The sequence below is a fragment of the Xenopus tropicalis genome, chromosome 5, assembly GCF_000004195.4.
Source record: "Xenopus tropicalis strain Nigerian chromosome 5, UCB_Xtro_10.0, whole genome shotgun sequence".
Taxonomy (NCBI): Eukaryota; Metazoa; Chordata; class Amphibia; order Anura; family Pipidae; genus Xenopus; species Xenopus tropicalis.
The window spans coordinates 141,642,163-141,659,675 of NC_030681.2; the positions used below are offsets into that span (position 1 = coordinate 141,642,163).

The following is a 17,513-nucleotide window of genomic DNA, read 5'->3' on the forward strand; positions in this document are numbered from 1 at the left end:
TTAAGAGTCAAAGACACAAGAGGATGGAGGTCCCTGCCCCGTAGAGCTTACAATCTATATGTACATAAATCGTTCAACTCCGACTTCTCAGTTTATGGTACCTCCAACTCCAGGTACCAAAATTGCTTCTGACTCCACAGCCCTGTTTACATTGCTGGTGTTTTGATCACAGAAGATAGAAGTATTAGTATACAGTACAGTATATATTAGTATTAGTATGCATTAATAGGGGCTGGATAAGATCTTGTGTCAGACTTACTGTTTGTGTGAGCTGAGGAACCTATCAACATGTTCTTCCCACGGTGTGAGATTTATGAGCCAACACCAGGGAAGACTCTAATTAGGCCTGTCTGATTTATAACATCTGGGAAGTTCGTCATTGCATTATTCAGATGTTACTTCTGTTTATCTAAATGAATTTGCTTTTTTCAAAATGGAAACTGAACAGAAGAGTTGGATACTCTTTAGTAGAAATATGGGTGGCCAGTAATATTGCTGTATGTATATCTTAGCACTGTGACCGGGGGGGGGGGGGGATACAGGGGTACAGATTTTAGAAACCACATCACAAAAAGGGGCCTACAAGATGTAAAAGCATAAATCTCTTTTTACAAAATGGAAAGGGCTTGTAGGGGAGTGGGTGGAGCAGGTTTTGGCATAATTGGGGAGTGTCTGGGGCGAATCAGGGGAGCATTTTGTTTTCCTTGAGGCCAAGTTTAATTTGTTGGTAATGCCCACCACCCACGGTGCCCAAGAGACCAGTTGGACAATTTTTATTGCTCACTTAGGCGGTATAGCTGTATGGGACCCCATGATTACTGATGGAAGCTCTGTCTCTGACCTTAGATGAGTTGGTCTTCAGCCGTATCCTCTCATTCCCATAGTCTTCTCATTTGCCCCAATTCCATCTCCATTTAAGCCTTTTCTGTCCCAACCATTCAAAATTTACCCAGGTACCTACATCACCAGCCTTCCCCATTATATCATAGGCCCTTCCGCCAATCATCCTCCAGCATTCCCTGCCTGGTATTCTTGTTTTTAAAAGGGGCAAACCTACCCAGCAGCTTATAGAGCTATTCTACTAGGGTGCAAAAGTGGAAGAAAATATTTAGGATTATTTAAACATTTCCATGGGGCGGAGATATTGGAAAGATAAATCCATTCTGTTTCTATCTATATGTTTGAGATCGGTATAAAGATGTATTTCGATAGTTGAAGATATTATTTATACCATTCAATGATATATGAAGGTGGGCGGCTTAAATAAAGTTGTTTCATCTCATTACATATTACCCAAACCATTCTAATACATATGCGCTTCAGTTTTAATCTATTTAAGTGTATATTTGCTTTAACTAAAACAGGACCTCCATTCATTAAATATAATTACCCTACTGGATGTTTCGCTGTTTTCTTACATGGTTCATTTTTCCCTGATTAAATCAGAAGGAAAAGTAGGTTAGTATTCCGAGAGGGAAAAGCCTGCCCTTCAGTAAATAGGCTGAATTCCCGCTCTGGCTGGAAGTAGGGTGTTCCATCTGAGTTTTATCATTAATTACCGGAACATGGAACTCTTGACAATGCTGTTAACTCTTCGGTTAGTTCCAGGGGGATCTGACTGCTGTGTAATTTAAATCTTCTTGGTAATTTGTTTCTTCTTTAAAGCAACCTAAGTAATAAAATTCTATTTTGGAGTACAGTGAAGAGGTTTGTACTATAATAATTGATAACAATTCCATCATACACTTTTTATACTTTTCCCCACTCTCTAACTGTCCAGAGGGTAATATGAGATAACCAAGAAAATGGCAGAAATATCTAGCTTGCTGGCTATAGTTATTACAAGAAATGTAAGAGTATTTTCTATGGCAGTGATCCCCAATCAGTGGCTCGGGGGCAACCCCTTTGATGATGCACCCAGTGGCCTCAAAGTAGGTGTCCATATTTGAATTTCTGACTTGAAGGTATAAAGACCATGTGTACTGCTAAACCGAGTCTCTAGTAGTCTGCCAGTCCACATTGGGCTACTAATTAACCAATCTGAGTTCTTATTGGTCACCCACTAGGAATGTTTTTGTGCTCATGTTGCTCCCCGGCTTTTTTTTCATTGAAATGTTGCTCACAGGTAAAAAAAGGTTCCCTGTTCTATGGGGTAGGACAAAAAAGCAGCATTAATGGCAAGTCAAAGGCAACTAGACTTGTTGAATAATTATAAAGTCACTGAGCAGTTCCATGGCCCTCTAGGACCTAATGCTAAGTGCCATTATACAGGCCATTGAACTCTTAATTCCGTTAATAAACCATATATACAAAAAAGGGGGAGTTTGCTAAATTTAGGGCAGGGAGCAAAGTGCATATAAAAGGTACGAGCCCCAATGTTTTTTGCACATTTGTCCCCATGTCCTGCACTCTTCTAGGTTGCACAGGGACCTGTGTGTTCTTCATACACACATATGTGCCCTATTTATGCTGCCTACATTAATAAGTGCTGTGTTCATAAGGGAAAGTATCTGCTCTCTGGAGAGAATAGCCAGATGCCTGACACAAAGGCTCTGAATGAGCACTAAGGGGCACAATTCTGATGTAGCATTTGCATCCAGGGTCATAGTAAATGTAGTAAATGACCCATAACGTGTTCACCAAGGTACATCAGGCCAAAGTGGCTACATATGTTATCACTTCAGTTGTTTGGCGCTTTCATTTTGGATGGGGAGCATTATTTTGGGTCAACACATAGAGCATGTTAGTTTGATAAACCAAATGACAAAGTTGGGGTATTTAATTGCTCATGTGTCTATATCTGACCAATTTTTTGGCCAACCCATTCAATATGAGTTTGTGGTTGATGGCTTCCATCAGTGTATGTATGGGTTAATTGCTGGAAAGTCACATTAATGCAAGTTTGTGGCCCAATGGCACAAACTACAATTAATCAGCAAGTGCAATAAACTGTTTGATATTATGATTATCAAACCCACCGGCAGCCACCTTGAGTCTGAATCAAACATCTGCTGATGAATCAACTTGGCTTGAAAGGGAAAGTAATATCTCCTGCTAATAAAATAACAGATTAGCTTAATTAAAGAACAGCCAAGTGTAAATCATTAGGAAGGTGTGATCTGATAAATGCTGTTTGTCGTTGTTTAAATGCCAGAGTCATAGAGGGCTGAGTGCCAACCTTGAAAGAAATTGTGTTTAATGCAAGGTTCTTAGCAACCAAAATGTTGACATAATGATCTCAGATGGTCTGTAGATTGTAGAACAGTGAGTTGTACTGTAGGTGCCTCTGTCTCAGTTTAGTGCCAATATTTATGTTTTGTGAAAAATGTGTGTTGGGTGGGTAATATTTGAATGTGGTGTTTACAAGTATAAATGGAGTAAAATGATTAAGGCACATGTTACTTAGGTAATGTAGTTGCCTACACAACTGGTAACCTTGAAGCTACTTCATGCATAGAAATCCAAGCTTCCCTTTCCTGAGCATCCATTTAACTCTTGCCCTATGCAAGAGAGGCAGGTTTCCTACCTACCTTCACTCTGGTGTCCTTATGAATTGGCTCCCTATATTTTCCACATAGGTTGACCTCCACGTTTGGCTCTGGTGTCCCTATGAATTGACTCCCTATATTTTCCACATAGGTTGACCTCCATGTTTGGCTCTGGTGTCCCTATGAATTGGCTCCCTATATTTTCCACATAGGTTGACCTCCATGTTTGGCTCTGGTGTCCCTATGAATTGGCTCCCTATATTTTCCACATAGGTTGACCTCCATTCTTGGCTCTGGTGTCCCTATGAATTCACTCCCTATATTTTCCACATAGGTTGACCTTCATGCTTGGCTCTTGTGTCCCAATGATTTGGCTCCCTATATTTTCCACATAGGTTGACCTCCATGCTTGGCTCTGGTGTCCCTATGATTTGGCTCCCTATATTTTCCACATAGGTTGACCTCCATTCTTGGCTCTGGTGTCAATATGAATTCACTCCCTATATTTTCCACATAGGTTGACCTTCATGCTTGGCTCTGGTGTCCCTATGAATTGGCTCCCTATATTTTCCACATAGGTTGACCTCCATTCTTGGCTCTGGTGTCCATATGAATTCACTCCCTATATTTTCCACATAGGTTGACCTTCATGTTTGGCTCTGGTGTCCCTATGAATTGGCTCCCTATATTTTCCACCTAGGTTGAGTGGTGCCAGGTTGCAAGAAACATACACAGTTTTCCCAAATATGTCAACAATGTGTATATTACAAGAAATTTAAGAACACCTCTCTCTTTTTCTAGAAACAAAATGGGGAAACAGAACAGCAAACTTGCTCCTGAAGTAATGGAGGATCTTGTGAAGAGCACAGAGTTTAATGAGCACGAGCTGAAACAGTGGTACAAAGGGTTCTTGAAGGACTGTCCAAGTGGCCGGCTGAACCTGGATGAATTCCAGCAGCTCTATGTAAAGGTAAGGCCATCTTCTGCTTGTTCATGGGACGTTTTACTGCAGGTTACTTTTTTCACTACTAAGTGGGCTGTTACCATTGCTAACTGCATTATTTTCACTGTACAATATATTATATTTTATGTTACTCAATATTTATGTTTATTTTCCTTTATGGTAAAGGCGCATTGGCTGGTTTGGCACCGCCTTCTGAGCTACACCATGCCCTGTGTGCCATAGCCTCTATTTTGGTTTACAGGGAATGGTGGATGTTTATACACCAATCGCATGTGTAAATCATGTGAACATCCTTGTTGTTTTCATTAAACCCCAATATGTCTATATATTAACAGCCAATCCAAGCACTCCAAGGGGTTCTCTGTGCATCAAGCAAGGTTGGGGAGCAGATCTAGCTCCTGAGTCCTGACCTTCCCACCCTGTGCTGTGAAACACATTGCCAAGTAGTGCACAGAGACAAATGATGAAGGCAGGAAAATTAATAAACTTGTCCGTGAGCGGTAAATTGAATCCACTCTTCTGCAGCTCAATCCATATAATCTGAAGTGATTTAGGCCACTGACCCTCTTCTTTTTTGTTGCTCCTTATTTAAGTTCTTCATGACTAGCCTTTTATAAAGTCAAGTAAGGTCAGGCAGAAGAAGGTTATTCTTAATTTTTGTCTCTAGAATAGTGTGAATTTGTCGGCTGCCTTTGTGCCGCCTAAACAGTTGCATTACTTCAATAGCCGCCATGTCTGAGAGCAGTTGTCTTTCTATTGACAGAACATGAGTGCTATGGTATATTGGAAGCGTTTGTGTTCCCAGGAAATGTGTTCTACATGTGTTATTGGAACAGTTGTTTTAGAATAGTACCGGTACCAGTTGTCTTATAAGAACTGTTGTTGTCAATTGGCAACCGTTGTATTATCAAATCATGTGGTAGCCTTAGTCTTATCAGAACTGCTGTTCTTTATAGGCTCCCCTGTGACATCAGTTGTACCACATTGGTAGCACTTGTGTTATCTGAAGGCTGCTACATTGTGTTGATTGGTTGCATTGGTATTATTATAACACTATTTTTCAGATATGGCTCGGAGTCTCCAGTGCTTGACTCTTGAAAAAGCTCCACTTACTCTTTTAAATTGGAGCTGGCTTCTTAACACCTATTTTATCAGAGATGCCTATAAAAGTCTGCTTGCTCACCTCATCTTCTGTATCAGACTTCCTACTCTCAAAAAAATCCTACGGGGCATGGCACAAGCCTGCTTAGTTTGCTCCTCTCTCCCCCTCCCTTCTCTGCTATGTAATCTGAGTTTAGAGGCTCAGTGTGCAGGAACAGAAGTGAAATCAGACCAAGCTAAAATGGCAGCTGCTATCTTAAACAGAGGGGGCTTCTATGTCTGTTTTTTCAGGTAATGTTTTCTGCAGAATAAATATATCATTCTAGGTAGCATTAATGTGGTGAATCTATTGGCAATAAAATGCCAAAATGCCTTTCCTTCTTCTTTAAGGAAATGAAGCACAATGCTGGGGTGTTGGATTTTTGCCATTCTAGTTGTACACTTTATGAATGTATCCTTCTCCACATTAACATGCAGACAGAAGATATTAAAGGCCATTATAACAACCTCTATAGTGTAGGGACTGGATATGACTTCTCATGGTAGTGGCCATTATAATCTTCATGGCCACTCACAGGGTGTTCTGCTAACAGTGGTGGGTTTCTCTTACACTAGTTTTAGGTTGGAGAGGAACCTACCATTTACTGCACCCTTAGGTCCCAGGCTGAGGTTCCCACCTTGCTCTGTACAAAAAAATCTCCTGGCAGACACTTGTCTGAATGACGCTCAGTCTAGGGGGGCTTGGAAGACTGTAGTCTTTGTATTATTTTGGTAGTTGTTCTACATTAACCGCCTTTTGTATTATCTGAACAGCTGTTCTATTTTGATAGCCCTTGTGTCATCAGAAAAGTTGTACTAAATTGTTACTCTTTGTGTCACTGTAGCAGTTATGCTATAATGGTAGACATTCCATTATTATAGTGGTTCTTCTACATTCACTGCCATTGTGTTATCTGAGTGGTTGTTTGTGGTCTTTGTGTTACCAGAACAATAGCTCTATATCTGTGGTCTTTGTGTTACCAGAACATTTGTTCTACTTTTGGAGCCTCTGGATCAGCATTCAGGACAATAGTTCTAGGTTTGTAGCCTTTCATTATTAGAACCTTTATAACACTGTTGTAGTCTTTTCCAGAACAGAAGAACATTATTTCCCATAATTCCCTAATGTGCCATCATACGGTTGTACCGTGTATAATACTGTGCCGCAAATCACCGACGATTATGTCATCTTTGCCAGAAATCTCAGGCAAAGACAAGTTTTAATTATTTGCTACTGTCTGCGGCATCCAATGATAATGAAATGTGCTCTGAGTGTTGAATAATATATGTGCAGCCCATTAACTTCTTCCTCTGTTATTCTTATCTCTTAATTAATAAAACTTATTCCATATGCATACTTTGTTTCACATTTCAAAACACATTTTCTCTTTATTTCACGCTTATTAATGTGCCCAAATTGTTATGTGAAATTGCCATTGCAGCTGCTGCCTTAGATTTAGTTATCAACACTGAGCAGTAGATTTGATTCAGTTGTTTATGCTAAGGGTATTACCTAGAGCCTAATTTCCCATTTCAGTCTGTTGGAATAGGATTTCCTAATAGCTTTCAGTGGTGCTGTTGGTTTCAGCAGCCATGGGCTGACCTCTTACAACCAAACCCATACTCTCCTAACCACCAAAGCCTATCACTCCAAAAACCAGACTTTGCTTGGTAGCAATGTATTGGTTGGGATGTAAAAGATCATTTTGCTTGGGTTTTGGAGTGTCAGGTTTTGGTGGGTAGCAGTGTATTGGTTTGGTTATAAGAGATCATTTTGCTTGGGTTTTGGCATTCCAGACTCTGGTGGGTAACAGGGTATTGGTTTGGTTATAAGAGATCATTTTGCATGGGTCTTGGCATTCCAGACTTTGGTGGGTAGCAGGGTATTGGTTTGGTTATAAGAGATCATTTTGCTTGGATTTTGGCGTTCCAGACTCTGGTGGGTAACAGTTTATTTGTTTGGTTATAAGAGATCATTTTGCTTGGGTTTTGGCATTCCAGAATCTGGTGGGTAACAGGGTATTGGTTTGGTTATAAGAGATCATTTTGCTTGGGTTTTGGCGTTCCAGACTCTGGTGGGTAGTAGGGTATTGGTTTGGTTATAAGAGATCATTTTGCTTGGGTTTTGGCGTTCCAGACTCTGGTGGGTAACAGTTTATTGGTTTGGTTATAAGAGATCATTTCGCTTGGGTTTTGGCATTCCAGAATTTGGTGGGTAACTGGGTATTGGTTTGGTTATAAGAGATCATTTTGCTTGGGTTTTGGGTTCCAGACTCTGGTGGGTAGCAAGGGTATTGGTTTGGTTATAAGAGATCATTTTGCTTGGGTTTTGGGTTCCAGACTCTGGTGGGTAACAGGGTATTGGTTTGGTTATAAGAGATCATTTTGCTTGGGTTTTGGGTTCCAGACTCTGGTGGGTAACAGGGTATTGGTTTGGTTATAAGAGATCATTTTGCTTGGGTTTTGGGTTCCAGACTCTGGTGGGTAACAGGGTATTGGTTTGGTTATAAGAGATCATTTTGCTTGGGTTTTGGGTTCCAGACTCTGGTGGGTAGCAAGGGTATTGGTTACAAGAGATCATTTTGCATGGGTTTTGGCGTTCCAGACTCTGGTGGGTTTTGGCGTTCCAGACTCTGGTTATAAGAGATCATTTTGCTTGGGTTTTGGCGTTCCAAACTCTGGTGGGTAGCAGGGTATTGGTTTGGTTATAAAAGTTCATTTTGCTTGAGTTTTGGCGTTCCAGACAAAGGTTTTCCAGTGTAGATCTTAATATTCTTTAGATATTTCCAATACATTCTTATTTCACAAACAAGTTCTGCTTACCCTTTTTACACTTTACTTTACAGCATTATGCAAAAATGATTCCCTGCCCAGCCCCTAAACATGTTGCATTTTAGAGAGCAGAATGGAAGCCTGTACATCCAATAATTTAGTATGGGACCTGCTATCCAGGATAACCAGGTTTTCAGGAATAATTTGATTTGGTTTTATCTGCACATGTACAGCACCCTGGCTTAAGTGCCGTATGAAGTCCAGTTCCCCGACAGACTGCAGTGGGCAGTGGGAGAATGGTGGTTCTACTTCCAACAGTATCTGGGGGGCATCTGGTTGCCTGCGCTGTAATGGGAAACATTCTGCAGGGGGTAATTTAGGCAGTGGGGGCTACTTTTTGGTGACAGAGTCTATTTTTGTATTGCAAACCTTGTTCTATTTTTATAACATGATCCAGGAATAGCATAAGCTCCAAGTGCCAACCGCCTATTTTTACCTTTTTTCAGTGCAAAACCGCAAACGAGTCAGTTTCAGGGACATCCCAGCATTGTGCTGGCGCAACATCAACCGCCGCCTCCCCTCTCTGTGGCTAATAAATAAGATAAATGTTAGTGGGTTAAGGGCACTAAGGATTCAGGATTTCAGTGCAGACTTTTGATCATTTCAAATAGTTGGGTAGTCTTTTCTCCTATAAATTCTCACTGGAGTTTTTCATTATATAAGATATTTGATGTAAATTGACATTTTGACATGAGCAAGGCAGCGCTATTGTAAGACATTTTGCAGTTGGTCCTATTTTTTTATTCTTTTCTGTTTTGTAATAAATAACGGTTTTCCTGCACCTTTCCAGTGTGAAATTTAAACCAATCCATGTTTCATAGGGGCCCCACATGTGGAAATGTGCTTATGACATGGGAATAAGAGTAAATGTATAAGAGACGCATGTCGCTCTGACTCTGCTGGGAGTGAGTTTCCCATGGATTTCAGGCCCATTCACACAGAGCCTCTCCGGCTGACAGTTATTTCACAGCTTGTGCATTTGCAGAAAGCCAGGAGTCTCTTTGACGGACGGCATTACAGAGATTATCTGAGGAAGGTACAGTCGGCTTTGATACACATATCTGTCATTGCTACTAACAACAAGAGATATGTTCCACCACTTGGGCCTGACCCCAGAGCCGAGGAGAAGAAGAGCCTTCAAAGTTTGAAGTTTGGCAGCGTGTCAGAGAATTGCAAACAACAGCGAGATAAAACCGCTTGTTAAACTGCCACTAATGGCTAATTATTTCTGTGTTCTGTAGGATCAGAGTAGTATAGCTTTAAGGGAATGGAAAGCCTCAGATACCCATTGCTGCCAGAATTCCTTTCTGTAATATTTGAGGCATGTTGGTTTGGAAGTAGGGTTGCCACCCAGCCAGTATTTCACCTGCCTAGCCACACAATACCAGCCCGTGCCAGGGCCAGAATTACAAATTAGTACATTGCCAGTAAATAGCTGGTAAATTTGTAGTCCCTATAGTTCTGTTACCAGTCCACCCCAATGCCTCCCCAACTCCCCCTCCATCCCGTCTGTTACCTCTTTCACCCTGCAGCTCCCTCAGGTTTTCCCAATAGTTTAGATGCTCTGCCTCACCCTCCTCGTCATAGCCCCACCCATTATTCGGTCCCTCCCTGCCTCACATCATCGACCGTTAAAGGTCCACGAAAAAGGTGGAAAGCATTTTGGGAAGCTATAAAGGATCATTTACCATCATGGGGATTTGCAAGTAATATATAAAAATGAATGCAATTTCAGGTATTTGCAACTTGGATTGAGTTTATCATTTTTCCTCCCTTTTAACACAGACTGCTATGGGGACCCAGGGGTTACCACTACTTTCAGGGTCGCGGCAGCTCTAGGGCTCCCCCAGCGTCAGTAGGGTGACTTGTGTGGATTCATGTACCCTTTATATGTGGTGTCGATAGGCATAACATTTGCACTTTCAATCAGTGTCGGACCTGCTCACCCAACCATTTGCCTTGTATGCCTATACCATAGCCATTACTTAATTCTATATGAGAACAAACAGAAGCAATGGAGGAAAGCATAGATAATAGTATGTAAAAATAAGTCATTAAGACTAAAGAAAGTAAGTGAAAAGAGAAGGGACAGTGGGTCTAAGGTTTTCTGGTGGGCCCCTCTTCAGCCGCCAACCTGTTAGCTTCCCAGAAAGACTCCGCCTCCCTTGAATTGCCAGAGACGTTGGCCATATGCATTATGCACTTCCCATAGGGTAACAGGCTGGTTAACTGTATTAGTAATGTACTGTCGACTCAAGTACCATTGGTAATACCATGGGTGCCCACCCCAACCCTAGCCATGGCCATGCAGGACACAAGTGCCCAAAGTCTGGAGACCCCCCCATCAACCAATTCTGTATCTTATGGGCATTATGTTGACCTATGTTGGAACAAGGGATGTACAGACTGAGTTGCTATGAATGTGTTGGGAGGAGGGATATATTTTTTGATATACGATTTAACATTTTTGCAGCTCCATCAATTCCAGTTAATATACGGTATTGCTAGGAACCTGAGCATTGCGCTGCATTTACACAGCTGGGCTCAGCTCACTATCCCATTCTCCTGCACGTGTTTCCTCTCATAATATGTCTCCTTCGGTTCCGAGTTCTGTATAAGAGGACAGAGCTTCCTCTGTGCGTAAAGCTTTCCTGCTTTCCATACGGCCATTCATACGTATAGGATTCCGGGCTGATGTTTGCCTTCAGTAATTAAGGGGAAATAAATGGAACTCAAACATTTGTGTGAAAACATTTTAATGTAAATACTGAGTGTTACTAAGGCATAGTAAGTGTCTCCTAAATCACATCTCAGATTGTCGTTAGTATTTTCTAGATTTTTATTTTTGTTGAGATATTTAATGTTTGATATCTGTGCTCCCCATGACGTATTTCTGCTTCAAAATAGTTCAGCAGGATTCGGGCAGCCTCACCGGGGAAATAGTCATAGGAAAAAGGGGGCACAGTCATAAAATAATAAAGCATTTAGATTGATTATATCCCCTCTGTTTGCCAGCACCGTCACAATTTCTTAAGAGCAGCTTTCACCCGGGGGCCATTTTCCCTCTCACAAATCTTCAGCAACGTTTACATCTGCAAACAGCACACCTGTGTTGTAATGAAGAATGCAGGCTTACACAGGCAGAACTTACTTTGTTAAAAAGTCCTGCTTGGATTGTGCCCTAAACTGAGATTAGGGGAGGGGTTTAGGAGAAAAAACATGTTTCTCCAGAAGATTGCACGGCTAAGGCAGAGTCTCTATAGAAATTAGCAGTGCTATCTCTCCACCCTTGACTGGAGGGTGTGTTTGGTAACCTGAGTTGAGAAGAACTGAGCATGCTCAGTAGTCAAAAGCCAAAGTAAGGGAGGGGCTGAGGGAGTTACAGGAGGAGAATGAATCCCAAGTGATTAAGGAGATGCTGCAGCCTTGCTATTAACCTTTGAACAACCTGAAAGATTTCAAAATGGCTGTTCACTGCTTACATTTTTGTTTGGGGGGTTTACATGCCCTTTATCAATCTGTAAATAAGATTTCTGTACTAAAAAACGACAGTTCATAAAAGGTCATTTTTTTTTTGCTTGATTTCAACTGAGCATTGTATTTTTCCAATGGGTTGAAATTTTGGTTCATAAAATGATTGTTACAAATACTTGGGCCAAATATTTTTAATGAACATTACTTAATTATCCAATTTTTTCCCCTGATGATGATAATTGAATAAAGAAGGTGAGAGGCTTTAGGGACTTTTAGTGAATATGCAGCTATTATTGATATGTATATTTATGTTTTATACAACCAACCCCTGTTTAGGGAGTCAGTTTAGGTGAAGCAAAGCCGAGTTCTTTCGGCCCATAGCGTAAGGCAAACCCTGGCAGGGGGGCTTTTGTGTTTTTCAAGCTGACACTTCCAGACTAAACCCTGTTTATATTTTGCGCTCGAAACCGCTGACGAGCAATAAAGTCTGGCGACGCCGAACATAACGACTGTACACAAATAACATAAAGCATAACAAAAGGTCAGGCACCGCAGGGAGCGAAAGGCAAAGATAGCCCAAAGCAAATATGTACGACACTGACCTTTCCAAAAACCATGTTCTTGTTTCTCCCTGTATCTGTCGGTAGAAAATGAAAAGAAATAAAAAAGTAATGAAAGATGAATGCGTGCCCTTTGGATCTGCCTCCATGTTGGTCTATTTGCTTGGCCAATGTCTGATTAGGAAATGAAATTTTATGATGGCCAATAGATCTCTTACCATTTGGCACTTTCTTTGCCTATCGCTCACTTTCCCATTTCTCTTGTGCCATTTTTATTCTGTTTCAAGTCTCCGCAGTGTGAATGTCAGGCACTAAAAATGGAACTGTTATTTCCTAGCTATGACTTGAGGGGTGCGGGACAAAAAATCCCTGAGATTGTTGGGAAATTAGTATTATTCCCTCCCCCCCCCTTCTGTTGACATTTAGTATTCAGAGCTGTAGGACAGAACAAAGTAAATAACAGGACTGGGTGTCATGACTGTGTTACTCAGGTTTGGACTGGCTCACCGGGATACCGGGAAAAATCCTGGTTGACCCCAGTCCTGTTGAGCCCTGTTTTTTGCCCAAAGGTAGCCAAGTATCCCAGTTCAACACTGGTGTATCTTTACTTTTCTTCTCAAATGATTTCTAGCTCAGTGGGTGGGAAGATCTGGAATCTCTCCTCCATTGACTGAATGGTAATCACCTGAACCCCACCTGGTTATTAGGCAACTAGCGCTCAGAAAAGCTCGGTGCCATATTGCTAAGCGACAGTCTTCCAACCAGCAAATATATCTGGAGGATTCAGGGGATTATCATTCAGGTGAATATATAGGGGCAGTGCCTGGCACGTTACTACCTGCTTAGCTGAAAATCACTCAGGCTGCAAAACATTGGCAATTGCCATGTAACTTTGCCACTTATTCTATCGACAAACCCACATTTCATGTTAATGTTTTGAAAAAATAAAATATTTGCATGGTCTGTTAATAAAAAATTGTCCATTTCAGTTGTCCTAAGTTATAAATGTGATAGAATTTGTGGCATCTTTACTATTTGCCATTGTTTTGGGACTGACTGACCACAGCCATCCTCATCTCATCCCATAACCCTCCTCTTAAGTGTTAATCCCCTATACAAAAAGGTTTTTGGCATGGCCATTCACAGTTACCTTAGTTGAGTATTTTGATTGGGCTGGGAAATCAGTAGGTAAAGATGATCCACTGTCTATACTGGGCTATACTGACTGCCCAGATATTTGCATGTTAGCCAGTTTAGCAGATAGTTCTAGAACATTTGGAACTTGAATCTATCGGTAACAATAACATTGCAGTAACGTTTGTGGCTTAAACCTGCTGATAAGGTTATAAGATTACATTATCTTCTTTTCAGTATAAATGAAATGGTGTACTCATACTGACTTGACCCCATTCTATTTTATACACCTGAACACTGGGCTTTACATTTATTGGCCGGCAGTTTGATGGAAACGTGTGGCGTATTTGATGGCCGTTTTACACAGCTTTATAAATACGCCCCCTGAGTATACACGGCTGTTATGGTCATCATTTCAAAGTCAGGATATTATCGATGGGGGGAAAGTGCAGAGCTGGGAATGAATAAAGGAAATGGATAGATTAGACGAGGAGAAATCTTGCTCAATCTAAGGTGTTTGCCCTCTGGAGAGAAGTTCCCGGCAAGGTGATACGATAACACTTGTATTATGAAGGGCAATACAGTGAAGTTTCTGGAGATCACTGTACTGACAGGAAGGTACAAAGTTGCCTCTTATGATCAGAGGAAAGGTGATTTCGCCTCCAGCAGTGTAATCTGCCCTTCTCTGTTAGACCAAGGCACATGGAATTCTCTGGAATAAAGGCCAAGCTGTCTTTTTACATTGCACAAGGTGATGTTAGCAGATAACTTGGGCTTTCCAGTTATTTGGTGATACATTCCCATCACAGGTTTGCTTGGCTTCTGTGTTAGTAATGCCTACAAAAGAACCAAAAGGAATATATGTCTGTCCAGCTGTTTCCCTAAAGTAAAAGAGCAAAGTTATCCCCACTGGTTGAGTAGGAACCCAGTGCAGGGCTGGGCCATGCTTATTTTAACTGGCAAGTAAACCAGTTAGAAGCGAATTCAGTGCCGTAGCCATGATAACCAATCTGAAAAATACTTTGGCTGTAGTAGGCTGATCAGAGCTCATATCTAATGCTATCGTAGAGCAAGGAGCGCATAGGGTCATGGATGCGGCCCTTGTCTCGGTGGCCTGTATCCCGTCAGTGTGATCCGATCAGATACCCTCAAGATGGGCATATTGGGTAAATATCTTTTTGCCAGCTTAATATAGTGCACTCTTTTGTCTAGCATGTATTCGTAACTATTGAAGAAGCCTAGGGCTAAGATAATGGCGTTTAGCTAAATACCATCGCCCTAAAAGTGTAACATCCAGAGTATCATGAAGGAACAAAAAGCCTACTCTTGTTTGGCTCTGTTCATCTCCATAAATGTGATGGCTCAGACTGCTTGGGAATTATTTACTGCAGTGCTGTACAACTTCTGCGGTGCCGAGGGCCAGAATTTCTCTAGCATACATGGTGGAGGGCCGCTAATGGAAGCCGGTTTTGACCACTCCCCTTTTTGAAACCACACCCACTTCAAACCACACCTAGTTTATCACAATGGTGGTAGCACAGCAAAATCTCAAATGCTTAGTCCTTACTGTGGGGATATCAACCATCATTCATATGTGAAAGAATTATGTCATATTAAGATATACCCTTAAATTCCATATGCCTCCTCCTCCCCTGTGGATAGCAGAGCAACCCCCAGTACATAATTACACACCTTAGGGACCATTTACTATGGACTATTTCCAACTGCTAACAAACTCCCACAACAAACCCCTGCCAGGTTCACCTCCCACAAGCAGCATAGGGCAAGCAGAGTATGGCACACACAGGCAGCACTCTGTCCTATGCTGTCTGTGTGTGCCATACTCTGCCTGTCCTATGCTGTCTGTGTGTGCCATACTCTGCCTGCCCTACCCTGCCTGTGTGTGCCATACTCTGCCTGCCCTACCCTGCCTGTGTGTACCATACCCTTCCTTCCCTATGCTGCCTGTGTGCCATACTCTGCCTACCCTATGCTCCCTGTGTGTGCCATACACACAGGTAGCATAGTCCAGGCAGTACCTGCATAGGTACCTACAGTACTGTGTAAGGTGTCTGAGGTGTCTGAGGTGTGAACAGGTAAACAATGGGGGTGATTACAGCCTGAGCCTAAGGTGTGAACACTGCAGGGGGTGAACAATGCAGGTATTAAAAGGTGTGAACAACACAGGGGATTGAATTTTTAAACAATACAGGAGGATTACAGCCTGAATCTGAGGTGAGAACCATGCAGGGGGCTCAGTACTGATACCATTTAAAGCTTACACAAAGGTAAGCCATCAAAGCAGCCAGACAGGTGGGGGGGCCACACAGAGGGGGGTCGCGGGCCGCATGCCGCCAGTTGGACAGCACTGATTTACTGCATCAAGACCTGACATATCAAAGGTACTTCTGATGCTGCTAAGCATTTACAATTACCCAATGAAATCTGTTCTCGGAGTTGGCCTCCAGTGAAGCCTTTGATTGGTGTTTAGTTATTTAAATGGAATTTCAATTATATCCCTCAACTTATTCACATGCAGTTGTTCTAAGTAGCATTAGTGGCGTGACCTGTATCAACCATTCATACATTTTCTGTGACAAATGTATCCCATCTTCAGTTAGGCTTCTCTAAGCTAATTCCTGATTGGTTGCAATGGGTAAGTGCTGTTACAGTTCAGCGCCTATGTAAATAACCATGTGTGAAAACCCTCTTAAAAGTCTTTTGCTTATGCTTTCTGGGATACTTATTTGTACAGTTTGTTTCTCGAATAAGTGCTTTCATTTGTAGCCTTGACAGATATTTATTGCTTAATAAACTCCAATAAATTACTGTGCTTTGTGGTTAGCATTGGGCTGAAAAGCGAATGTTTGCTGCTCTGTTCTTCCGTGCATATTATGGTGTTGATACAGCTGCACTACAAACCCAGGCACCTATCCCATCAAAACTTGACTCTTGTCATCACAAGGGAGGACATTTTAATGAAAGAACATTACTGCCTGTGTGTAGGCAGTACATTGGCGCTACCTGGTTAAGGAATGTATTCAAGCTCAGTAGACGAGAGGCCGTCGAAAAGAACCAGAACCGAAAAATTGCGAAATGTAAGGGTCCTAGGTGCCATTAGGGTTGGTTAAGCTACACTTGCAGCTGCTTAAGTACAAGTATCAGCTGATAATATATCTTTATACACAGACGTACCTGATTCCACACAATGAAAGGAAACCATGATAGTTGAAGTCAGACTCTTAGGAACCTAACCCAATACCCCTTAGGCTCACAGAATCAAGCAATCCCTATACGGAATAGTGTCCTGAGGACTGCACACACAGTAGTGCAATCAACCAATGAGAAGATCAAAAACATCCAAAATGTCCAAAGGAGTAGCTTTATATTCCGTATATTGTGATGCAAGCTACTGATGTTAAAGGTGCAGGGAGGATATTCCATCGTCTTCCAGCAAACCCTATGGTAAGTAAATACTTTTTTTTTTTTTGCCATCTGTGGAAGTATGCATTTCAGAAGGAATGGTCATCAGAATGTTCTGCTCACCCTAGATTTTGTGTGAAGCTCCATTCGCCTCAACTCCAGAATGGTCAATTAAGTTTCCTTGTGTGATTTAAGCCAAAGATAACTGGTTGAGTTGGCTTTCATCTTGCTGAAGCACTGGGACCTTTTTCATATAAATGTTACCCTTGTTTATGTGTTTACTTGGGGAAGAATGGTGGGTGACACTGAGGGGAACTACAGAAAGGTATAGGGATGCACCAAATCAAGGATTCGGTTCGGGTCTTGGCCAAGATTCTGCCTTTTACAGCAGGATTCCGATTCGGCCGAATCCATGACTTTTCACTTCCGGTATACTTTAAAAATACATGATTTAAGTCAAGTTTGTTGTTAAATATAACAGGAAAGGTTGTACCTAAA

The 17,513-nt window shown here is 41.7% G+C and overlaps 1 protein-coding gene across 3 annotated transcripts in view; it reads left to right on the forward strand.

The window, feature by feature from the left end:
- vsnl1 (visinin like 1) overlaps nt 1-17,513 on the forward strand; it is a 111,070-nt gene that overhangs the window by 53,028 nt on the left and 40,529 nt on the right. For all 3 annotated transcript variants that reach the window (NM_001078858.1, XM_031901784.1, XM_031901783.1), the window contains 1 exon segment: nt 4,290-4,458. In NM_001078858.1, the coding sequence (NP_001072326.1) occupies nt 4,297-4,458 (162 nt within the window). In that variant the 5' untranslated portion in view covers nt 4,290-4,296.